The following is a 21,167-nucleotide window of genomic DNA, read 5'->3' on the forward strand; positions in this document are numbered from 1 at the left end:
TTACTCTTTGGAAAACAGACCATAACTCAGCCCACCTTGGGGGCTGGGCAGGCAGCCTTGATTGATATGTTCCCATTCCAAGATACCAGTATCCCAGGGAGAAATCAAAGCAGTAAATTTCTGGTGTTAGGTCAATTTTTAATATTCAGAGCCCACTTAACAAGTCCACACCCCTAAGCCTTTTATCCAGTTCCCAAAAATCCTCAACTGCTTATGAAACCCCTAGACAATTCACAACTACAGGCTCTCTTGTCCCCTCCTGGCGTGAGCCAGGAGATCTGTTTTCTCACTGCATTTTCTCAATAAAAGCCTCTCCCTGACTCTCCTACCTTGGGTGTTAGCTAAGTACATTCTTTAACTCCACGAAGGCATCAAAAACAAAATTGGGTTTTTGCCAATAAGGCAAGGATATGTGGATGGTATACCATCATGTACATAGACATTAAGAAAAGCACATGACAAAATTAAAAACTCACTCATAATAAAAATTCGTGGTAAATATGCAATACAAAAGAAATACCTCAGTCTGTTAAAGTGTAGCTACAAAACCATAATGAAAAGTTGTATCTAATAGCAACACATGTAAAGAATTCGGAAAAAGACAAGAATTCTTTTAATCTCTGCTATTATTAAATACTATACAAGAGACCCAAGTCAGCAAGGTAAGGCAAGAATGTATGTGTTTTAAAAAATTATATATATAAATAAACCAAGAGGATTAAAGATGGCAGTAGGAGAGGTGAGGCAGGTAAGTCCTCCTACAACCTCATATAATACGAAAATATAGTTAATACAACTAATCTTAAAAGAGCAACAGGTGTATGCTGCACCATACTGCATACACCTGGAGAACAGAGCAGACCATACAAAACAGGGTAACATACCAAAGACTTGATCCGGCTTAATAACTATTAAAAATATCTGTGCACCCTTTTCCCAACCCAGTTCACAGTCAGGAGGAAGAGAAACAAAGCAGGGAGGGGGAGGAAGCCTGGGACTGCTGAACACCCAGCCCTGGAGATCTGCTTTGGGAGGACGAACCTACATTGCATGGTGCCCCTGGAGATTAGTGAGGTTAGAGAGCTAAGACAGGCAGAATATTTGAAGAGACTGAGATTCCAGCCATTTGTGGACAACAGGGATCCACATCCAGCTGCTCTGGGACAAAAGAAAAGCAGGCAGTATGAGAGACTTCCTAACAGCAAGAATGCTGCTAAAGGGGCAACGATTGCATAGAGCTTGCTGCTCAGGAGAAAGGGCAGGTGGACAAAACTGTCCGGGTACACTGTGCCCAGCAGGTTGGGAACTTTCAGGACCTTCAGGCGCTCCAACCCCCTGACTGGCTATACAGCTCCGAGGCCCCCCCACCATGATATACAGACTGCTGCGCATTCCTCCTGGCCAGCCGGTACTGGCTCTCAAACTAGCACTTACTGCCCTGGCATCAGGCCAGCCAAGAGGCCCCACCTTCAGCACCTACAAACACAAAGCACAGAGGCTTATACCTGTGTGCTTGGCCCACTGGTTCTGACACTGGAATTTTATCAAGCATTTAGTGAAGACCTAATACCCATCCTCCTTAAAGTTTTCCAAAAAGTAGAAGAGGAGGGAATCCTTCCAAACTCATTCTATGAGGCCAGCATCACTCTAATACCAAAACCAGGCAAAGACACCACAAAAAAAGAAAATTACAGACCAATATCCCTGATAAACAGATGCTAAAATACTCAACAAAGTATTTGCAAACCGAATTAAAAAATACATCAGAAAACATCATCCATCATGACCAAGTAGGATTTATTCCAGGGATACAAGGATGGTACAGTATTAGAAAATCCATCAACATCGTCAACCACATCAACAAAAAGAAGAACAAAAACCACACAATCAGCTCCATAGACACTGAAAAAGCATTTGACAAAATTCAATATCCATTCATGATAAAAACTCTCAACAAAATGGGACTAGAGGGTAAGTACCTCAACATAATAAAGGCCACATATGATAAACCCACAGCCAACATCATACTGAACAGCGTAAAGCTGAAAGCTTTCCCTTTAAGATCAGGAACAAGACAAGGATGCCCACTCTCCCCACTTTAGTCAACATAGTTCTGGAGTCCTACCCACAGCAATCAGACAACACAAAGAAATTAAAGGTATCCACATTGGTAAAGAAGAAGTTAAACTGTCACTGTTTGCAGATGACATGATATTGTACATAAAAAACCCTGAAGTACACACTCCAACACTACTAGATCTAATATCTGAATTCAGCAAGTTACGGGATATAAAATTAATACACAGAAATCTGTTGCATTCCTACACACTAATGATGAACTAACAGAAAGAGAAATCAGGAGAACGAGTCCATTCATAATTGCATCAAAAAGAATAAAATACCTAGGAATAAACCTAACCAAGGAAGTGAAAGACCTATACACTGAAAACTACAAGACACTCATGAGAGAAATTAAAGAAGGTACCAATAAATAGAAATACATCCTGTGGTCATGGATAGGAAGAATTAAGATTGTCAAAATGACTATCCTGCCTAAAGCAATCTACAGATTCAATGCAACTCCTATCAAAATACCAACAGCATTCTTCAATAAACTAGAGCAAATAGTTGTAAAATTCATATGGAACCACAAAAGACCCCAAATAGCCAAAGCAATCCTGAGAAGAAAGAATAAAGCAGTGGAGATTACCCTCCCTGACTTTAAGCTCTACTACAAAGCCACAGTAATCAAGACAATTTGGTACTGGCACAACAACAGACCCATAGACCAATGGAACAGAGCAGAGAGCCCTGATATAAACCCAACCATATATGGTCAATTAATATACGATAAAGGAGCCATGGATATACAATGGGGAAATAACAGCCTCTTCAACAACTGGTGTTGGCAAAACTAGACGGCTACATGTAAGAGAATGAAACTGGATTATTGTCTAACCCCATACACAAAAGTAAACTTAAAATAGATCAAAGCCTGAATGTAAGTTATGAAACCATAAAACTCTTAGAAGAAAACATAGATAAAAATCTCTTGAATATAAACATGATCAACTTTTTCTTGAATGCCATCTCCTCAGCAAGGGAAACAAAATAAAAAATGAACAAATGGGACTACATCAAGCTGAACAGCCTCTGTACGGCAAAGGACACCATCAGCAGAACAAAAAGGCATCCTACAGTGCTGGAGAATATATTTGTAAATGACATATCTGACAAGGGTTTAACATCCAAAATATATAAAGAACTCACATGACTAAACACCCAAAAAGCAAATAACCCTATTAAAAAATGGGTGAAGGATATGAAGACACTTCTCCAAAGAAGAAATTCAGATGGCCAACAGGCACATGAAAAGATGCTCCACATCACTAATCATCAGGGAAATGCAAATTAAAATCACAATGAGATATCACCTCATACCAGTTAGGATGACCAACATAGAAAAGACTAGGAACAACAAATGCTGGCAAGGATGCCGAGAAAGGGGAACCCTCCTACACTGCTGGTGGGAATGTAAACTAGTTCAACCATTGTGGAAAGCAATATGGAGGTTCCTCAAAAAACTAAATACAGAAATACCATTTGACCCGGGAATCCCACTCCTTGGAATTTACCCAAAGAATACAGGATCCCAGTTTCCAAAAGACATACGCACCCCTATGTTTATTGCAGCACTATTTACAATAGCCAAGAAATGGAAGCAACTTAAGTGTCCATGATTAGATGAATGAATAAAGAAGATTTGATACATTAATACAATGGAATATTTTTCAGCCATAAGAAGAAAACAAATCCTACCATTTGCAACAAGGATGGAGCTAGAGGTTTTTATGCTCAGTGAAATAAGCTAGGTGGAGACAAATACCAAATGATTTCCCTCATTTGTGGAGTATAACAACAAAGCAAAATTGAGGGAACAAAACAGCAGCAGACTCACAGACTCCAAGAAAGGACTAGGGGTTACCAAAGCAAAGGGGTAAGGGAGGGTGGGTGTGGAGGGAGAGAAGGAGGAGGGGATTGAGGGGTGTTATGATTGGTACACATGGTGTGGGGGAGGTCTTGGGGAAGACAGGGTAGCACAGAGTAGACAAATAGTGACTCTGCAGAATCTTACTACACTGACGGACAGTGACTGCAATGGTGTTATGGTGGGGGGGGACTTGATATTGGTGAATGTAGTAACCATATTGTTTTCATGTGAAACCTTCATTAAGAGTATGTATTAATGATACCTTAATAAAAATAAAAATAAAAAAATATCTTGGAAAACTTTTACTCTCTACACTCATCAACATTTTAAACTGCTTTGTTAAATACTTACAAATAAAATTCATTTTGCTTTGGCTATTCTCCCAGGTAGCAAGAGCACAGCAATATTACCCCACTTCTTATAGATAAGACAATTTTATTCTCAGACAAGTTTTTATTCTCTTAACTTGTGCCGTCTGTACTGATTTAAAAGCAGAACAACACAAAAACAAGCTTTGTATCCCACTGATTAAACAGCAACTTCAAAAATTTGCTGTTTTTTTATTTATATCATTTCTGATACTTTGTAAAATTTATTTTTATCAAATTAACATCAGATTTTGGATCAAGATCTTGAGAACAAAAATCGCAGCCAGATTATTCCTTTTTATCTTAAAATACTATTTTCTCCCCCAAAGATTGACTGTATACTTTAATAAGAACATACCACATTTGCTGTAATTGAAATTTTTAAATATAAATACATAATATTCATTATTACACTAGTCAGTTTAACAGACTTACAACGCTGTATATCTGTCCATTGCAGATTGCACATCTCTACGGTAAACTGTTCGAAGAATGACAATGACAGGGTCAAACTCCTGATCCCAGACTTCAGCTATTATTTAAAAGAAAGAAGAAATAAATCAATGACTTCTTAGGAATAAAGTCAACTCCTAATGACTAATTACATTTAAGTATATTTTAAAATTAAAAGATGGGAGAGTTTAATTTGATTGCATATTTAATAAACTAGATATTATGACTACTAGTCTATGACTACTACTCTAAGTCAAAGATCACAATTTCATCACTATGAATATTCTCTTAAATTCAACAAGAACAAAAGAGCAAAAACTTTAATGTGATAATACCTCATCATAGAAGTTTAGTTCATGGGTTTTTGTTTGTTTTTATTTTGGTATAAAGTGCCAATTAGAAAGTAAGAAACATAGTTCATCAACAGTTTTTAAAGTAATTAAAATAAAAACACAAAACCTAGGTCAAAAAATTAATGAGATACTGACTTTCAAGAGTCTTCCTTTATAACATTTTTGGTTTATAAAAGATTATCTGTTCTTCCAAAATTGGTCATTGATCTCTTTGTCATCTCCACGTGTAGTATGTGTACAATTGGTGGGACACAGATGATTTTAAGTATTAAGTGTACAAAGATTTTTAATAATTATATTAAAATGTCTTAGAAAATTGTACATTGCAAATAAAAACCCGTGAACTCATTAATAATCATGTTTAGAATGAGAAGCTTAAAAAAGTGAATCCATTTACGAAAATACAGAATACTGCAGTGTAGAGATGGTATTTAGATATGCAAAAATTTACAACATGTCCTAAGAATAGTTATTTTAGAAAACATTGCCTTAAGAGTGTCTCCTTTCTAGATTAAGTTTTTTCCCCCTCTCATTCTAGCTGAATCCTTAACACTTGAAAACATGTAAGCTTAAAATTCTTCCTACACTTCTGTAACTTCAACACCCTACATAAGAAACATTTAACTGTCCCTTTTTTCATGTAACAGGCTCTTTGTCTTAAATTATCCTAAGTATGACTTAAGATCCTTAAGATAGTCCTTCACAAAGACCTTTGTTATTATTCCTATTATCCTATATCACCCTTGACTTTTAAATCTATTAATTTGTACAAAATAATTGCCAATGCTATTATCAGAATTATAAAACCAAGAAATGGAAAAAAATTTTAGTGACTAGGACAGCAAGATTCAAACAGTGTTCCATGGAGCTGAATTTCCTCAGAGGTTTAACAGAGGCCACTTAAGGAGTAAGGAGATGGCAAAACATATAATAAACTACATCTACCACCCACAGCCCTTTAACAAGAGTAGGTCTATTTTTATCAGTTTCATATAACAGATTCACTTAAGGCTTAGTTCCTCCCTAAAACTAAAGGCTTACTTCAACTACTTCTAAAAAACTTAAGAAACACTCATTTATTCCATCTCTTGCATTTTACAAATAACAAGTCAAATCCAAAAATAAAAAATGATTTTTCTCAACATTACCCAGCTAGCTAATACAATTCAATACTGTATTTGAATATAACATCCAATTTCTTGGCTCTAATCTTCAAATGCCCAGTGCGCCATCTCAGAGTCTCAAACTCTACTGTGCATGACAAATATCTTACAGAGCTTGTTAAAAAGGCAGATTCCCAGAATCCATCCCCAGAGATCCTGATAACAACAGATTGGGGCTGAGACATAGGAACCTGTTTTTAATAAGGACCACAAGTGAGTATGACAGAGACAATCCTCAAGTCACACTTTAATATACACTGAACTACACAAGGACACCACTCCACTCCACTTTGGAGCTCATCTAAATTTTAGATACAAAGTGTTCTCTACAGTAAAGAAATACTGTACTTTTTTCCTTTAATGGACTTCACTAGAACCAGAGAGTCTGGAAGTGTTCTTGCAATCTTTGTGAATTCCGTGAAAAATCCTACACGACAGGGCTTATCTGTGTTTGCCAAACATAGTACATGCCATTGACAACTTCCAAGTGGGCATCAGTTTTTCATTTAGACAATGTGTGCTGAGGGAGTCAGGAAGCATTTAACTGCTTCTTCCTTCAAATCAAAATTTTAATTCAGATTAGTAAAAATGTAAAGTGAAAAAGAGAAGTCTGTAAATCAAGACTTCACCTACTTCTGGCTCTCGTCAAGCATGTCCTCTATGAATCCAAGGGGAAAAACCTTAGAAAACCAACCACTTAAGGAAAAGGTTTCTATGTACTTACTTTCTTATGATTTTCAAAACGTAAGAAAATGTTAACATTTATACAAATTTTAATTTTTACTGTTTCAAGTTAAAATCTGGGTAGGGAGAACTGTTTCAAATTCAAATTTAGAGAGCAAATACTTTCAAAATGTTTTTAAGTATATATCCTGTCTTATAATTTCTGGTTCATTTACAGTTCATTCACTTACAACAATGAAGTAGAGTTCACATATAATGTTCCTTTTATAATTTAGAGTCATCTAAGAAGTCTTATTACAATATAAAACCATAGATTTGAAAATAAATGGAAGCACTATCATTGTATACCTTAAAAGCAAACATGAAATTTGAGAGAAAAATACCAAAGCCGAGTTAAAGGCAAAACATTTTTATTCAGTGTACACAACAGCTCACCTTCAAAAAACTGATATTTGAATGAATATATTACCTTTAGGAGTATACATGCCTTGTTGCATAGAACCTCCAGGCTCAAAAACAGGAGCCTTAAAATCAGCTACAGCTGATAAGACTGATTCAAAGCTGTAACTGCCTGGGATAATACCACTTTTGGGGTTTGGATTTTCTGGAATATGAAGCATGTGTCAAGAGAAAAATTTCATGAGAAACCAGCTTTATAATCTTACCAAGGTACTGTAGTTCCTCTATAACTAACTGCTTTTGCTAAAAAAGGCAGAGTAATTGGATGTAATACATAAAGTTGGGCACAAGAGGGCGGCTATATTTTTAAAAACTGTTCAATAACTTCTATTATTTGTGAATTTTTTAAATATTTTAACCTAGAAGCTTAGTAATAAATTGTACGCTGAAGTAGTTCCCCAAACAAATTTTTAAGTTTCAGAAAATGAAAAAAAAAAATTTTAATTAATCACCTTTTCATCATTTTGCAAATAATGTACTTTCCCTCAGAAAATCAAAGGGAATATCTAAAAATTAACTAAGACTTATATGAGCAAAGATTATTTTTCCAAAAACACAAGAAGTCATCCTCAAAGAAAAAAGAAAAAGATGCTAAGCAAATATTTCAGACACCAGAAAACCAGAGACTTTCCCATTGATTTCACATTAAAGTATATACTTCTTTTTAAATTCAAAGTTACAGAGAAAACTTTAGCTCTGTTACAACACTGCTAATAACCTACATTAATCATCAAACAACAGAAAATTATCGCTGCTTAGGAAAATCTTCAAAATTATCAAATAGGCATTCCAATAGGAGTTATTTCCCAAATTTTGGTCAATTATTCTGAACACAGTCAAAATATACAAAGTAAACTTAGTCAAAAATTTACAAAGTAAATTTTTACACAAAATAACATGATCTTTGTATAAAATTTTATTAATAACTTTAAAAACAATAATAAAGTGTCTATCGTATGCTCAATCCTATAGAAAGAGCCATACATTTTCAATTTGTAGACTATACTCTTTGCCCTTAAAAACCTCAAGCTGAATTCTATGAAAAAATCCTCTAAATGTTTAAAACCCTGGTAATAATCATTAGCTGGTATACCTCTAAATTCTAACCATGAATTCTAGCCTGGCTATATAGATGAAGCAGACATAGATGCCCTTTACAAAAGGTACACTTCCCTTTCACTAATGCTATCCTGGGATTCCCAGAGCCATCTGTCCCAAGGTGGAGGTGACAAAAAAACATCTAGTACTGGCCCTGAATACACAATTAAATAAACAATGGAGTTATTTTCCATACTATTTTTCAACTTAAAATAAAAATTAAGTGATAGATCTTAAATCTGTAAAAATTACTTATTATTTAGGTCCTACAACTAACAGAAAATTAAACTTTTAAAAGGATATGAGGTCCAGCAGTGAACTATGTGTCCTGTCATTCATACACAGCTGGGCTACCATCTCTGCCCTGAGAATCTCATCATCAGACATTCCTAAAATAATTAAAAACAGAATTAATAAATCTGAATACATGTAAATTACAAAGAAACAAATTACCACACATTTTACTAAGCTGTTCTACCAAAAATGAGATGCATCAAGTATTAAAGAACAAAGAACACGATGCCCCAAATATATCTGCAGTTTACCCTGCTGTTCGCAGTTACCTCAAGTAATGGGTTTTTTAAAGGATATCCTCAAAGGAGTATCAATTGTACACCACATCAAGAGTTTGAAACAATATTTACACATATTTGCACCCTTTTCTTTTTTTTCCACTAGGTCATTTACTCTCACAGGAAGAGGGGAAGAAAGGGAGAATAGTTAATACCCAAGTATTAGTACAAGTGTTCTTTACCTAAATGTAAACGAAGACTCAGAAGAATCACAAGAAATGTAAGGGCGCCTTCTAACATCGATCGCTCATGTTCTGCATCGAGTACTGTGTTTTGATGTTGTGAGGCCATTGTCAACAAATCCACTACCTTAAATCTATAATAATAAATATTTCAGACAGATTTTTTTTAAGTTAAAACAAAATCTAAATTCTTGCTAATACCTGTCTTAATAAAATTATGCTTACCTTTCAAACACAGATGAAATAAAATAATCTGGGTCAAGTCTAGAAGCACAAACCTGTAAAACACAACCCCACAAACTTTATTTCTCAATATTCAATTTTTCTTATGTATTAACCATGCTTTTTATTTTCTGTATCTTATGATGTTTTGATATCTTGGCAGGGAAGGGGTTGAGGGTGAGGTCTTATAGACCTAGGGAGAGATTTACCCCTCCCAGAGTTGGTAATTTCTGAGGATAGTAAACAGCTTACTTGGGAACAAGTCTCTTATATGCGAGTCAATCACCTCCCTTATCTAATTATTGCACACTAAACCAATATTCCCCCTGCCCTAAATCAATCCAAAGTCAGGTACCAGATAGCTGGGAACAGCCCCTAAACCCAACACCCGACAGAATTATTCAAACTACCTAATTCTAAACTTGTGCCCTGCCTTGCCTTTCCTGTAAACACTTTCCTGAAAACCCCAATAAAGGCTCTGATCTAGGATTTCCCCTCGCTCCTCCTTTTCTCCCTTCACCAAATCTAATGCTTCCCCTGTGGTCCTGGCATGGCAATGGTATGCCCCCTTCTCTTGGAAAATATAAGCAACTAATTCTTCTATCAATAGTATTAATCCCTCTGTGTCATCATATAGTCACCCCTAAAAATTAAAATCCCAAAGTACACATGAGACACTTCTAAAGTACAACATCTGCATTATCATACTGGCTTACCTGTAATAAGTAAATGTCAGGGTCAATCATGGAATTACAGAAATGAGATTGGACATAGGTCATGGCTTGTCCTTTGATTTGAAGGCCATTTCTTACCCACATATTGCTGTGGATTTCAGCAAGACTTGCCTGATATAGTAACAATTAAGTAAATTAGACAAAGAAGTCATCTAAATTCAATCTTTATAAAATCATGTTATACTGAACAATCATTTCAAAATAACTTTTCCAAATAATTGGTAGGTAAGAGAGAATCAGATTAGAATAAATTTCCTTACCATACTAATATTTTATCCTTCATGTATTTATTCCCTGTATCAACTAAGACTAAACAATCATTACTTCATCTCTTACTTGCTCCTACTCCCCAGAGTTAAAGTTCAATAATCACTAACAAATATGAAATAGCCAGGAAAAACAAACTGAAGTGTAAGTCCCTCTAATGTACATAAAAGGTTGAGTCACAAAATTGCAGCATTAAAACTGAAGAAACCACAGTGATTATGCAGGCTAACTCTTCTCTCTTCTCTCCTCTTATTTTACAGATGGGGAAACTAAGCAACAAGTGAGTTACCCCAAACAACCTGGATAATAAAACAGTGGAAGCACCAAGACTAGAATATATTGGATCTCCTGCCTCACAAAACAGGGTTGTAGTATGTTAAAAAGAATACCGTGAAAAACATAGTGATAAGAATTCCTGGGGCAATAACTAAATGTAAATCTCATAAAACAGAAAAAAACCTAAGTATAATCTGGCAAAAACACAAGAACTAAGTTTAAAATTTTTTTCAAACATTTTAGCTATAATAATAATGACTAAGGCATAAAAATAAAATTAAAAAATCACATAACCAAGAAATTCAACTCAAAACTTTTTAAAAGCCTGAATACATACTTGAATTTGGAGTGGATGAATCATTAGCTTCATTAACATTTCCTGGTCTGGTAAAACAGAATCCAGATCTAATTCTTGACATTTCACAGCCTAAAAATGATGATTTTTAAGAAGTTACTAATTCAATATTTCTCAATATCAAAAAAAGAAACAATTGTTTAGTGGCAGTCTTACCTTACTCAAAAACATAGCATAATAACGATGTAGTGGCAAATGAAAAGTGACTTGGTTAGGTGCTGGCTGGAATAAACAAAAGAAAAGCCACAAGTCAAGCCATGTTTTACAGAGCAGTAAGGGGTTTTCAGCACAGTCCTACAGGGAGGCACAGGTGAGGGGCTTGCCTTAGATCCTTCACCAGCTGGGTGAGATGCTCCCCATTATCAGCGCCAAGGACACAGCCCCTAAAAGAAAGCTTAGTACAGGATATGTCTGGGAATCCTTGTGAATGTTGTAAGATTGTATTTTAAATCTGTGACTTCCATGCATCACATTATCATTATAAGGCAAAAGCTGTCCTTCTTAAACAAAGAAGAAAAATTAAAAACTAAAATGTATTGTATTTAATGCTTTGTAAGTTTTTTGTAAAGCTTTTTCCTGTTAGAATTTTATCCAGAATATTCAGATAATTATGCTAACAAAAGACAGTTATGAAGAGTTGCAATATTTCACCATCCCTGGAAGTTTTTTTTCAAAACCAGTATGAGAATAACATTCTCCTCAATATGTGATTAAGTGGGTATAGAAAAATCGTTCTAATAAATAAAAGTTTGCCTTCCCTAAGAAGGAAGAAGTTTCTGACACATGCTATAGCATGGATGAGCCTTGAGGACATTATGCTCAGTGAAATAAGCTGTCATAAAAGACAAATACTGTATGATTCCACTTACATGAGATACTTATCATTTGTGTGTTCATTGGAGTAGCACTTTTAATTTCCATCAAGAACTTTTTCTTTGCATTTACAATCTGGCTAACTCTTTGGTGCAAGAAGCCAAGCATTTGCCTTATCTCAGCTTGTCACCTTCCTTGCTAAGATTATTTCTAGTTTTTGATTTAGAGTAGGAGATGTGTGACTCTTCCTTTCACTTAAACACTCAAAGGCTACTGTAGGGTTATTAATTGGCCTAATTCCAATACTGCTGTGTCTCAGGGAATAGGGAGGCCCAAGGAGAGGGACAGAGTAGAGGAATGTCCAGTTTGGAGAGTAATCAGAACACATACAACATTTATTGTAAGTTTGCCATCTTATATGGGCATGATTCATGGCACCCCAAAACAATATCAAAGATCACTGATCACAGATTACTATAACAAATACAATGATAACGAAAAATCCTGAGATATTGCAAGAATTACCAAGTTGTGACATAGAGACATGAAGTGAGCCAATGCTGCTGGACAAACAGCACCAAAAGACTTGCTCAACACAAGGTGTCCACGAACATTTAATTTATTTTAAAAGTCCATTATCTATAAAGTGCAATAAAGCAAAGCACAATAAAACAAGGCATGCCTGTAACTTGTAAAGTGAGAACTGGATTGAGAGACGTTCCAGTTGAAGCTCCAGCTGAGACTAATCCTAGACGGGGTGAAAAGAGTAAAGCAGGTTGAAAGTAGGACGGAGCTCTGTAGAAGCCAGAGAATGTTTTCTCTGAAGACTGACTCATTACCATTTACATAAACTAAGTTCAAGCTTAGAGACCAACATTTAGACAAGGCAAGAATCACAGTGATCTGGTGAGGGCAGAATCAGGGTCCAAGAGGACAACGTGGCCAGGCTGAAAGCTCCAGCAGGCATGAATGCTGGAGGAGCAATGATCAGGGTTACAGATGAGCTATTTTGGGGCAGGAAGGATGACAGTTAAAGATAGCAGGGGGCTCTTCCCTTCACGGACTATTCAGTCCCAACGCCAGTGGTGGGGGGAGAGTGACAGAGGAAACGGAGCAAAATAGGTATCTACAGGTAAGAAGTCCAACAGGGGATGTCAGAGCCAAGGATGAAGCAGACAGTCTTGGGTGGCATGATATGAAATGTGAGAGATTGTTCTGGGTGAAAAGAGTACCCACACAGAAGGCGGGGAGGCTTGATGAAGGGGGCTGTAGCCTGGCACAGGGAGCCAGGTGTGAACGGGGCCTGAAGAGCACCCACCCAAGAGGCTGACAGAAGTCAGAGGACAGTGACACAGGGAGCCAGCCTCGCATAGCAAATCAAAAATCAAACAAGGCAAGAAGATAATCCACATGTACAAAGGGCCCAATATGGGGCATCAGAGCCACCCAGAAAGAGGAAGATCTTGGTGTGAGAACTCAAAGCACGAATAAGTTGAGAAGGAATTCTTCTCAGAAGGGCAGTCCAAGATTGGGAGTCAGGCCCCAGCAGGATGTGGAGGGTATCCACATGGAGGGGAGGAGGACACACACACACACACAGAGAAGAGGGTATCCACGCAGGAAAAGGGAAGCAACTAAGATAAGAAATTGGTTATGTACAAGAAGATTGGTTAAATAAGTAAATATGTTCATGAAAGCCAGGGTTCTCGCTGAGGGAGAAAACTAGAATAAATTCTGTGGTGTCACACTGAAATTTAAAATACTCGTTTCAACGCACAGCTTTCAATATATTAACAGGTAAACAAATACAGTTGCAAATATGCATATGTTATAATGCATGTCCTTCTAAACCTGTTCACTGAGGGTGCCTGGAACAGTGGCAGTCCAACAGCAATGAGCACACCATTGCTATGGGACTTTCTTGCTTGCTTTCTAAAAATTGTTTTCTACTAAATCTTGCTTTCTAAAAACTATTCTCCTCTAAAAGTAACCAGGAATCTTTAAAAAAATGGTTGATTTCAGGAATGATACAGAAAAATATAAAGTGGGGCAGAAACATCTTGCTGGGCCACAAAGAATGGAAGTGCTGATAGGATAAATGGGTCAAATGAACAGGACATGGAGACCAGCTAAAAGGTGCTCTTGCCCATCGGATCTGAGACAATCTGAGCATTAAATCATACTGATAATGGATTAAAACGCATTGAATAAAATAGAAACTATGAATTCCTACAGATAAAAATTAATTAATTAATTGAAAATTATATGAGAAAGTAGGTATATTTACATAGCTTCAAAGTATGTCCTCAAAAAACAGTCTGTTAATTACAATTGGGAAAAGGGTCGCTTTATGATGAATTCTGGCTGGTACAACCCTAATCAAACAATCAAAGGGAATATCATCAGTAACAGGACAAACAAAAACCCTGAACTACCACATAGGGTATTATGAAAAGACTGCAACATCACTTTGCAATATCCCTGCAAAAGATGCACAATCTTAATCTAATCAGGAAGAAACCCAGATTGAAAGATGTTCTACAAATCACACAGCTGTACTCTTCAAAATGCTATTGACTTGAAAGGCAAAGAAAGAATGAGAAGCTGTTCCAGAATAATAGAGACATGATAATTAATGCAACATGTGATTTTGAATAGGACCCTTCTGCTATAAAGGACAACACTGGACAATTTGTAAAACATGAATGAGACCTACAAATTAGTAACAATAATATATTACTGTTAATTCCCTAATTTGTACAGTTGTATCTGGTTATATAAAAGAATGTCCTTGTTTCTAGGAAATATGTACTAAAGTATTTGGGGGTAATGGGTATCAAGTCAACAACTTAACTCTCAAATGGTTCAAGAGAATAAAGTTCTTTGTATTCTATTTCTAACTTTTCAGTAAGTCTGTGACTGTATCAAGATTTTACAAAAAGAAAGAAAAATTAAGGAAAGAAACTCCTCATTCCCCCAACACACACATCAAACACCAAAAAAAAAAAAAAGAGCAGGAACTCCATCTCCCCAAGATTCAGAAATCAGATGGGGGAGCTAGAATTGTCTGAAACATGGCATCCCTTCTCCATGTGGCATATTTTGACCATACTTTATAAGAGGAATAAGAGTCTTCTGATAGGAATCTTGGCTAACTAATTAAAAACTAGCCCTTAATTTAATTAATAAAGAGCATGCTCTGTGCAACTCCTCTCAGGAGAACACTGGTCAATTAATAAAGTGATGCCCTTTTCACCAGCCTCCCCTCTCCTATTCACAGCTGCACTGTCACTTTTACCTATTCAAATGAAACTAAGTTTCACTCCTGGGAAATATGGATACACATTTAATAACAGAAAAAGGAATTATGCCCTTCTTTAGAAAATAAGCAAATACATTAATGCACTGTACAATTTCCTAAATGTCAAAGAACTGATCTCCCACTTCTCCTTTTCTAAAGCCCAATTACATCATGTTCAATAAAAAGATACTCATTATTTTCAGTGTTAAATGATCTAACATTTTTTCTCTCAAATGCTTTTATGTATATATCAAAAATACATACCTCATCTACGAAGTTAATAGCATCAAACCAGTCTTGAAGAGCTTCAAGGCAATATCTAACAACATTTCGGGTATATTCTTGAGTTTCCTAAAATAAGTTATATAAGTTTTATAGTACATAAATACATATATTATAAACTTTAAATGATATATAACACATAAAAATAAGTAACGTGCATTATGAGAAATATTTTCAAAGTACATTTGCCATTTCACAAACTAATAGTAACAACTAGTGACAATTATGAAAATTAAAGAAATAGGCTCTTTTCTAAAAATAAATCAAAGCTGAAATGAGATTTATGTGATACAAATCACATTCCATTTCAAGATATCCCACAAAAATACTGTAACTTTCCCAATGCTATTGTTTAATGGGTATAGTTTCTTTTGGGATATTGAAAAAGTTCTGGAAATGGATAGTGATTGTTACACAACACTGATAATGTATTTAATGTCAATGAATTGCTTACTCACTTAAAAATGATTAAAGTAGTAAATTTTATGATATGCATATTTTGCCGCCATAAAAATAATAAAAATGGAAGGCAGGACATACAAGTAGTCTGTGCATATCTTAAACATTCAACAGAATTTAGAAGAAAGGTAAGTGTGTGCCACTTAAAATAAGGGTATTGTTTAAGAAAATTATGTTTTATGAAGAAATGGATCTAAGTGACATACACAAATATTAAGTTAAATGGAAATAGAAGTATTGAGTGAAATAGTCAAGTGTTAAGTTAAATGGAAATATAAACTTAAAAAATTTTTTTAATTAAAAAAAAAAGCAAAGGATTTGAATAGATATTTCTCCAAAGATTTACAAATGGTTAATAACCACATGAAAAGAATGTTATCAGTCATTAGGAAAGTACAAATCAAAGCCACAATGAGATACCACTTGACACCTATTAGGATAACTAACTTTTAATATGTAAAATAAAATGCTGGCAAGGATGTGGTAAACTGGAACTCTCACACGCTGCAAGTGGAAATATAAAACACTGCAGCCACTCTGAACTTGGAGTTATCATATGACCAAGCAATTCTACTCTCTTATACTCAAAAGAATTGAAAACATATGTTCACACAAAGATGTGTATACAAATGTTCATAGCAGCATTGTCCATAGTAGCCAAAAACTTGAATCAACCCATGAATGGACAAGTAAAAATGGTGTACCTACACAATGGAATACTCTTAAGCCACCAAAAAAGAACCAAGTACTGATACATACTGCAACATAGTTGAACAATGAAAACATCATGCTAAATCAAAGAGGCCAGTCACAAAACACCACGTATTGTATGATTCTATTTATATGAAATGTCCAGACTAGGTAAATTCATGGAGACAGAAGGCAGAACAGTGGTTTCCAAAGGATAAAAGGAAAGTGGAATTGGGAGGTATGAGTTTTCGATGGGGGGGTAGGGGCAGGGGAGTGATGGAAATGTTCTGGAATTAGTGGTAATGGTTGCACAATTTTGTGAACACACTATAAGCTACTGAATTGTACACTTTGCAATAGTTAAAATGCTGAATTTTACGTTCTATAAATTCTATCTCAATAAAATAAATTTTTTAAAAGCCATTTTGGGGCATCAATACATAATAGAAGTGCAGTTATAATCAATATAAAGTAAGTTAAACTCATCAGCTACATATATAAATTACACTCTGCATTTAAAAAAGCTAAACGTCTCACATTAATTACAGACTTCTCCTTTACCCTGCTCAGACTCTACGTCCTGTTAATTCTCCCTTGATATTATCATGTAGGTTCATGATAGCTGCTACCATCAAGAACAAATACAACTGAGACAGGGACCATGGGTGTAGTCAGAGTAGGGTGAGGGGATCCAGGAAAAGCAGGGCGGAATATTTACAGTCAGAGCAGTGTAACAATGGGCAAAGAAGTCCCTACTGAAAGTCTGTGCTAAGCATTATGCAAAGTCAAGGTGACACTAATTCTCTAGGGTAAAGATATACACATCTTCAGTGAGATCAATTAAAGGTCAAAAGGCCAGGAGCAACTTGGCCTGGAATGTTTGAGTGTTCTGCAAGGGCATCAGCACAACCCGTGACTCCGCTGTCACCCCTAGCAATCAGGCTATAACCCAGCCCACCTTGAGGACAGGGCAGGTGATATAAGTCCACACCCCTGTTTTTCATGTTCTCGAAAAATCCTCAACTGCCTATAAAACCCCCTAGACAACGCAGCACTACGGGCTCTCTTGTCCCCTCCTGGCATGAGCCAGGAGCTCTATTCTCTCACTTTATTTCTAAATAAAAGCCTGTACCTTGCTCTCCTACCTTGAGTGTTTGTGAAGCTCATTATTGGGCTTCGTGAACAAGAACCCCGGCATCATCTTTGGGGGCTCATCCGGGATAACTTCGGAGGTGAGTATCGGCATCCAAGCCTGCCTTTTCTTTCGCTGTCCTTACAGAAAGAAGCCGTCTATGGCACACAAAATTGGGGCACTTGTCAGCCACTTAAATGGAACTAGCCTGGCTGCCGATCTCAAAGTCTCAAGCGACAGGTTCCCCTGCGTCTCCCTTAGTGGATTCCCCTTCTCCCTTGGGAGCCGGGAATGTCACCTGAGTGGAGGCCAGGATTCCCCTTCAGAGGCATCTCCCTGGATGCGAGGGACTGAGGAAGGCCGTGGGCAACTGCAAGAGACTAGGCTGAGGCTACACTTCAGGGGCTTCTCAAAGGCCCCCGTGTCTGGAATCAGACCCTGAGAGCCCAACTGGGTATCCGTGAGGAGCGCCTCTGTCTCTGACTGCCAGCCTGCTTCTTCAGGCTGCCCTGGCCTCAGTGAGGCAGAAGGCATCCCTAAATCCCTTCTAACTTCATCAATTTCACGGGATGCTCACCACCACAAGGTAGAAGATCCACGCTTCGCTCTTATTCCTAACTAAATGCTGTACTTTTTATCTCATAAAAATGTGTCTGGGCACCCGTTAGCCACTTAAAAGACGATTAGCGTCGGCTACCAGTCTTAAGTCTCGGGTGAAAGGTTTCCCGGTGTCTGCCACTCCTTGATCCCCCACCTCCAGACTGAAGGGAATGTCGGGGAGTGGCTGAGCCGATTTCCTACTTTCCTATCCTAATCTGCAGACTCCGAGGGCAGACCGGACTAGTAGACAGTGGTCCTTGGATCTCTGCTCTGACTGATCGGACGGCGCTGAGTGAACCTCTGGCTAGGCTGCTGCCTATGCGAGAGTCGCAAATGACACCTGACCTCTTGTCTAAGTGATCAGATCTCTTACAGTGGGTGACAGCGGGATAATTTCCAGGCAGTGACAGAAACTGGTGTTTGAGACTATAGCCCCACCGACCCCCCCCGTAAATGTCCGTGGCAGCCCCTGAATTTTATTTCTGGCCTTAGCAAAAAGTTCCCTTGCTCTCCATTCAAAGCAGTCCTCTCAGGCCTGCACCACTTTCTCCTGTGTAATGTAAATGATGTCTGTAAAGTAATCAAGCTGAAACCTGAGACCAACATGTAAATGGCTCTATTCTGTTGATCTCCTTTCCTTAGAGGCAGTCATCCTGGGGATAGGCATTTCCTTTTCTGCAGCCAAGGAAAAGCAAAACAGGCTTGTGACTTAGATCAGGGCTCTGGCAAGTCACACAGTCCCTGCACTTATCAGACAGGCAGGGGGCGCTAAAGGAAAGCTCGTGCAGAGAAAACTAGGGAAACTCCCAGAAGGTGAAAGTAGGAGCACACTGGTAAGGTCCCACTAAATCCAGAGCTCTGAAGCAACTCTTGCTTAGTGGGAAGGCAAGAGGGGAATCAAGGCAAGGTGCAGGCCACGCTGGTAAGGAGTGGTTAAATCCAGTAGGCCTGGCAGAGGAGATAACTGACCACTGTCACCCAGGCTCCAAGGCGAGGGGACACCCTCACAGAGGAAAGACCAACCAGGTGTCGCACACCTGTCTTTCTCTCTCCCAGGTGGGAGCTTCCTCTTAAAGTTAAAGCCAGACATGCCTCTGGCATGCATTCTAAAGAACTGGGAGCAAATGTGATCCCCAGACCCTGAAAAAGTGCTTTACCTTCTGCACACAAGCCTAGCCTCAATACAAACTCTCTAATGGAGAGGGTTGGCCCCTGAGAGAAGTATACAATATAAGGTTATGCAGCTAAATTTATTTTAATGCAAGGAAGGAAAATAGTCAAAAGTCCCGTGAACTACTATAATATGGGACTAGTTTTCTAAATTATTTTGGTGGAAATCTATTCTACTTAATGGGTTCATTATCTTCAAAAATTGGGAGGTTTTTAAACTAGACTCCCTGAAACAGAAGAAATTTATCTTCTGCAATACAGCCTGGCTTTAAATGCCTGGAGCTAGAATTGTACTTGCATTTCATTTCCAGCCACCTGGAGACACACAGTCCCTATCAGTTCAGAGCCTTCATTGGCCCTGTTAGTCTGGGGCTGTCTAAACCTTAACCCAGTTATATAAACTGCTCGCCTGGACAGTGTATTCTTGAAAACTGAGATACTTTTAGTCAAATAAGCTAAAAGCAAAGGCAATTGGATATCAGTAACTCAAGTCTCTGTGTCAGTTTATCTGTCTGTGTATATGTTCTTTTTATGAAGAGTGTTGCTAACTGTAGTCATTATGTCTCAATCTGTATGTTTGTGTGTCTAAGCGTGTAGATGAAAGATTTTTCTACCTCCGGATGGTATTAATAAAATTGATTTAAAGACAAGTGCTTGTGAAAATTGGGCATTCTAAAACTTCCAGAGAATTGTAATAGAAAATATTAAGCATTAATGCTAATTTAAGTTGAACTGAAACGGACGTGTCCTTATGGTTATCAACTGCCTATGTTTACCTAAAGTCATTAAAGTTGATGTTATTGATGCCGGGGTTCTTGTTTACGAAGCCAAAGAATGAGCTTCACAAACAGTCAAGGTAGGAGAGCAAGGTACAGTCTTTTATTTAGAGATAAAGTGAAAGGACAGAGCTCCTGGCTCACGCCAGGAGCGCACAAGAGAGCCCGTAGTGGTGCGTTGTCTAGGGGGTTTTATAGGCAGTTGAGGATTTTTTGAGAATGTGAAGAAGAGTTTAGGGGTGTGGACTTGTTAAGTGGACCCTGAATATTAAAAAATAACTTAACATAAGGAATTTCCTGCCTTGATTTCTCTCTGGGACACCAGTGCCTTGGTCTGGGAGCACGTCAAAAGGCTGCCTGCCCAGCCCCCAAGGTGGGCTGAGGTATTGTCTACTTGCTAAAGAATCTTGCCTCTTGAACTTCCTGGGTGTTAAAATGCAATCTTATCTTTAAGATGGAATTCTTCCTGATTTTTACTATGCCGTCTACAGCTGGGTCTGCATGCTAAGTTAGTTGCTCAGTTTGCAGAATTACCTCGTCAGATCTGAAGGAGGAAAGACAGCACATAGGCCTGGGCCTTTTAGTATGCTAAAGTGAATCTTACACATGGTTACAAATGATTAGCATAATAAAACATGTGCTACTGTTCTTTATCTGGGGAACATTAACTGATCTCACTGAAGAATGATTCTAGAGCTTAATGTTCAACATAGAGTTTTAGTAGGTGGGTTTCCTTGCATGTAGTTACATTGCTCTGACTGCAAATA

General features: G+C 37.5%; 1 protein-coding gene across 1 annotated transcript in view; it reads right to left on the minus strand.

Annotated features, from left to right (window-relative positions):
• The window catches only part of UBR3 (ubiquitin protein ligase E3 component n-recognin 3), a 296,154-nt gene that overhangs the window by 171,130 nt on the left and 103,857 nt on the right, over window positions 1-21,167 (minus strand). The window contains exons 11-19 of the mRNA XM_057503934.1: window positions 15,556-15,642; window positions 11,334-11,399; window positions 11,160-11,249; window positions 10,262-10,390; window positions 9,549-9,601; window positions 9,324-9,457; window positions 8,874-8,958; window positions 7,482-7,624; window positions 4,795-4,891 (exon numbers count right to left, since the gene is read on the minus strand). Coding sequence (XP_057359917.1) covers window positions 4,795-4,891; window positions 7,482-7,624; window positions 8,874-8,958; window positions 9,324-9,457; window positions 9,549-9,601; window positions 10,262-10,390; window positions 11,160-11,249; window positions 11,334-11,399; window positions 15,556-15,642 — 884 coding nt within the window. The remainder of the gene's footprint in view (window positions 1-4,794; window positions 4,892-7,481; window positions 7,625-8,873; window positions 8,959-9,323; window positions 9,458-9,548; window positions 9,602-10,261; window positions 10,391-11,159; window positions 11,250-11,333; window positions 11,400-15,555; window positions 15,643-21,167) is intronic.

This window comes from Manis pentadactyla, chromosome 6 (assembly GCF_030020395.1).
Source record: "Manis pentadactyla isolate mManPen7 chromosome 6, mManPen7.hap1, whole genome shotgun sequence".
Lineage (NCBI taxonomy): Eukaryota > Metazoa > Chordata > Mammalia > Pholidota > Manidae > Manis > Manis pentadactyla.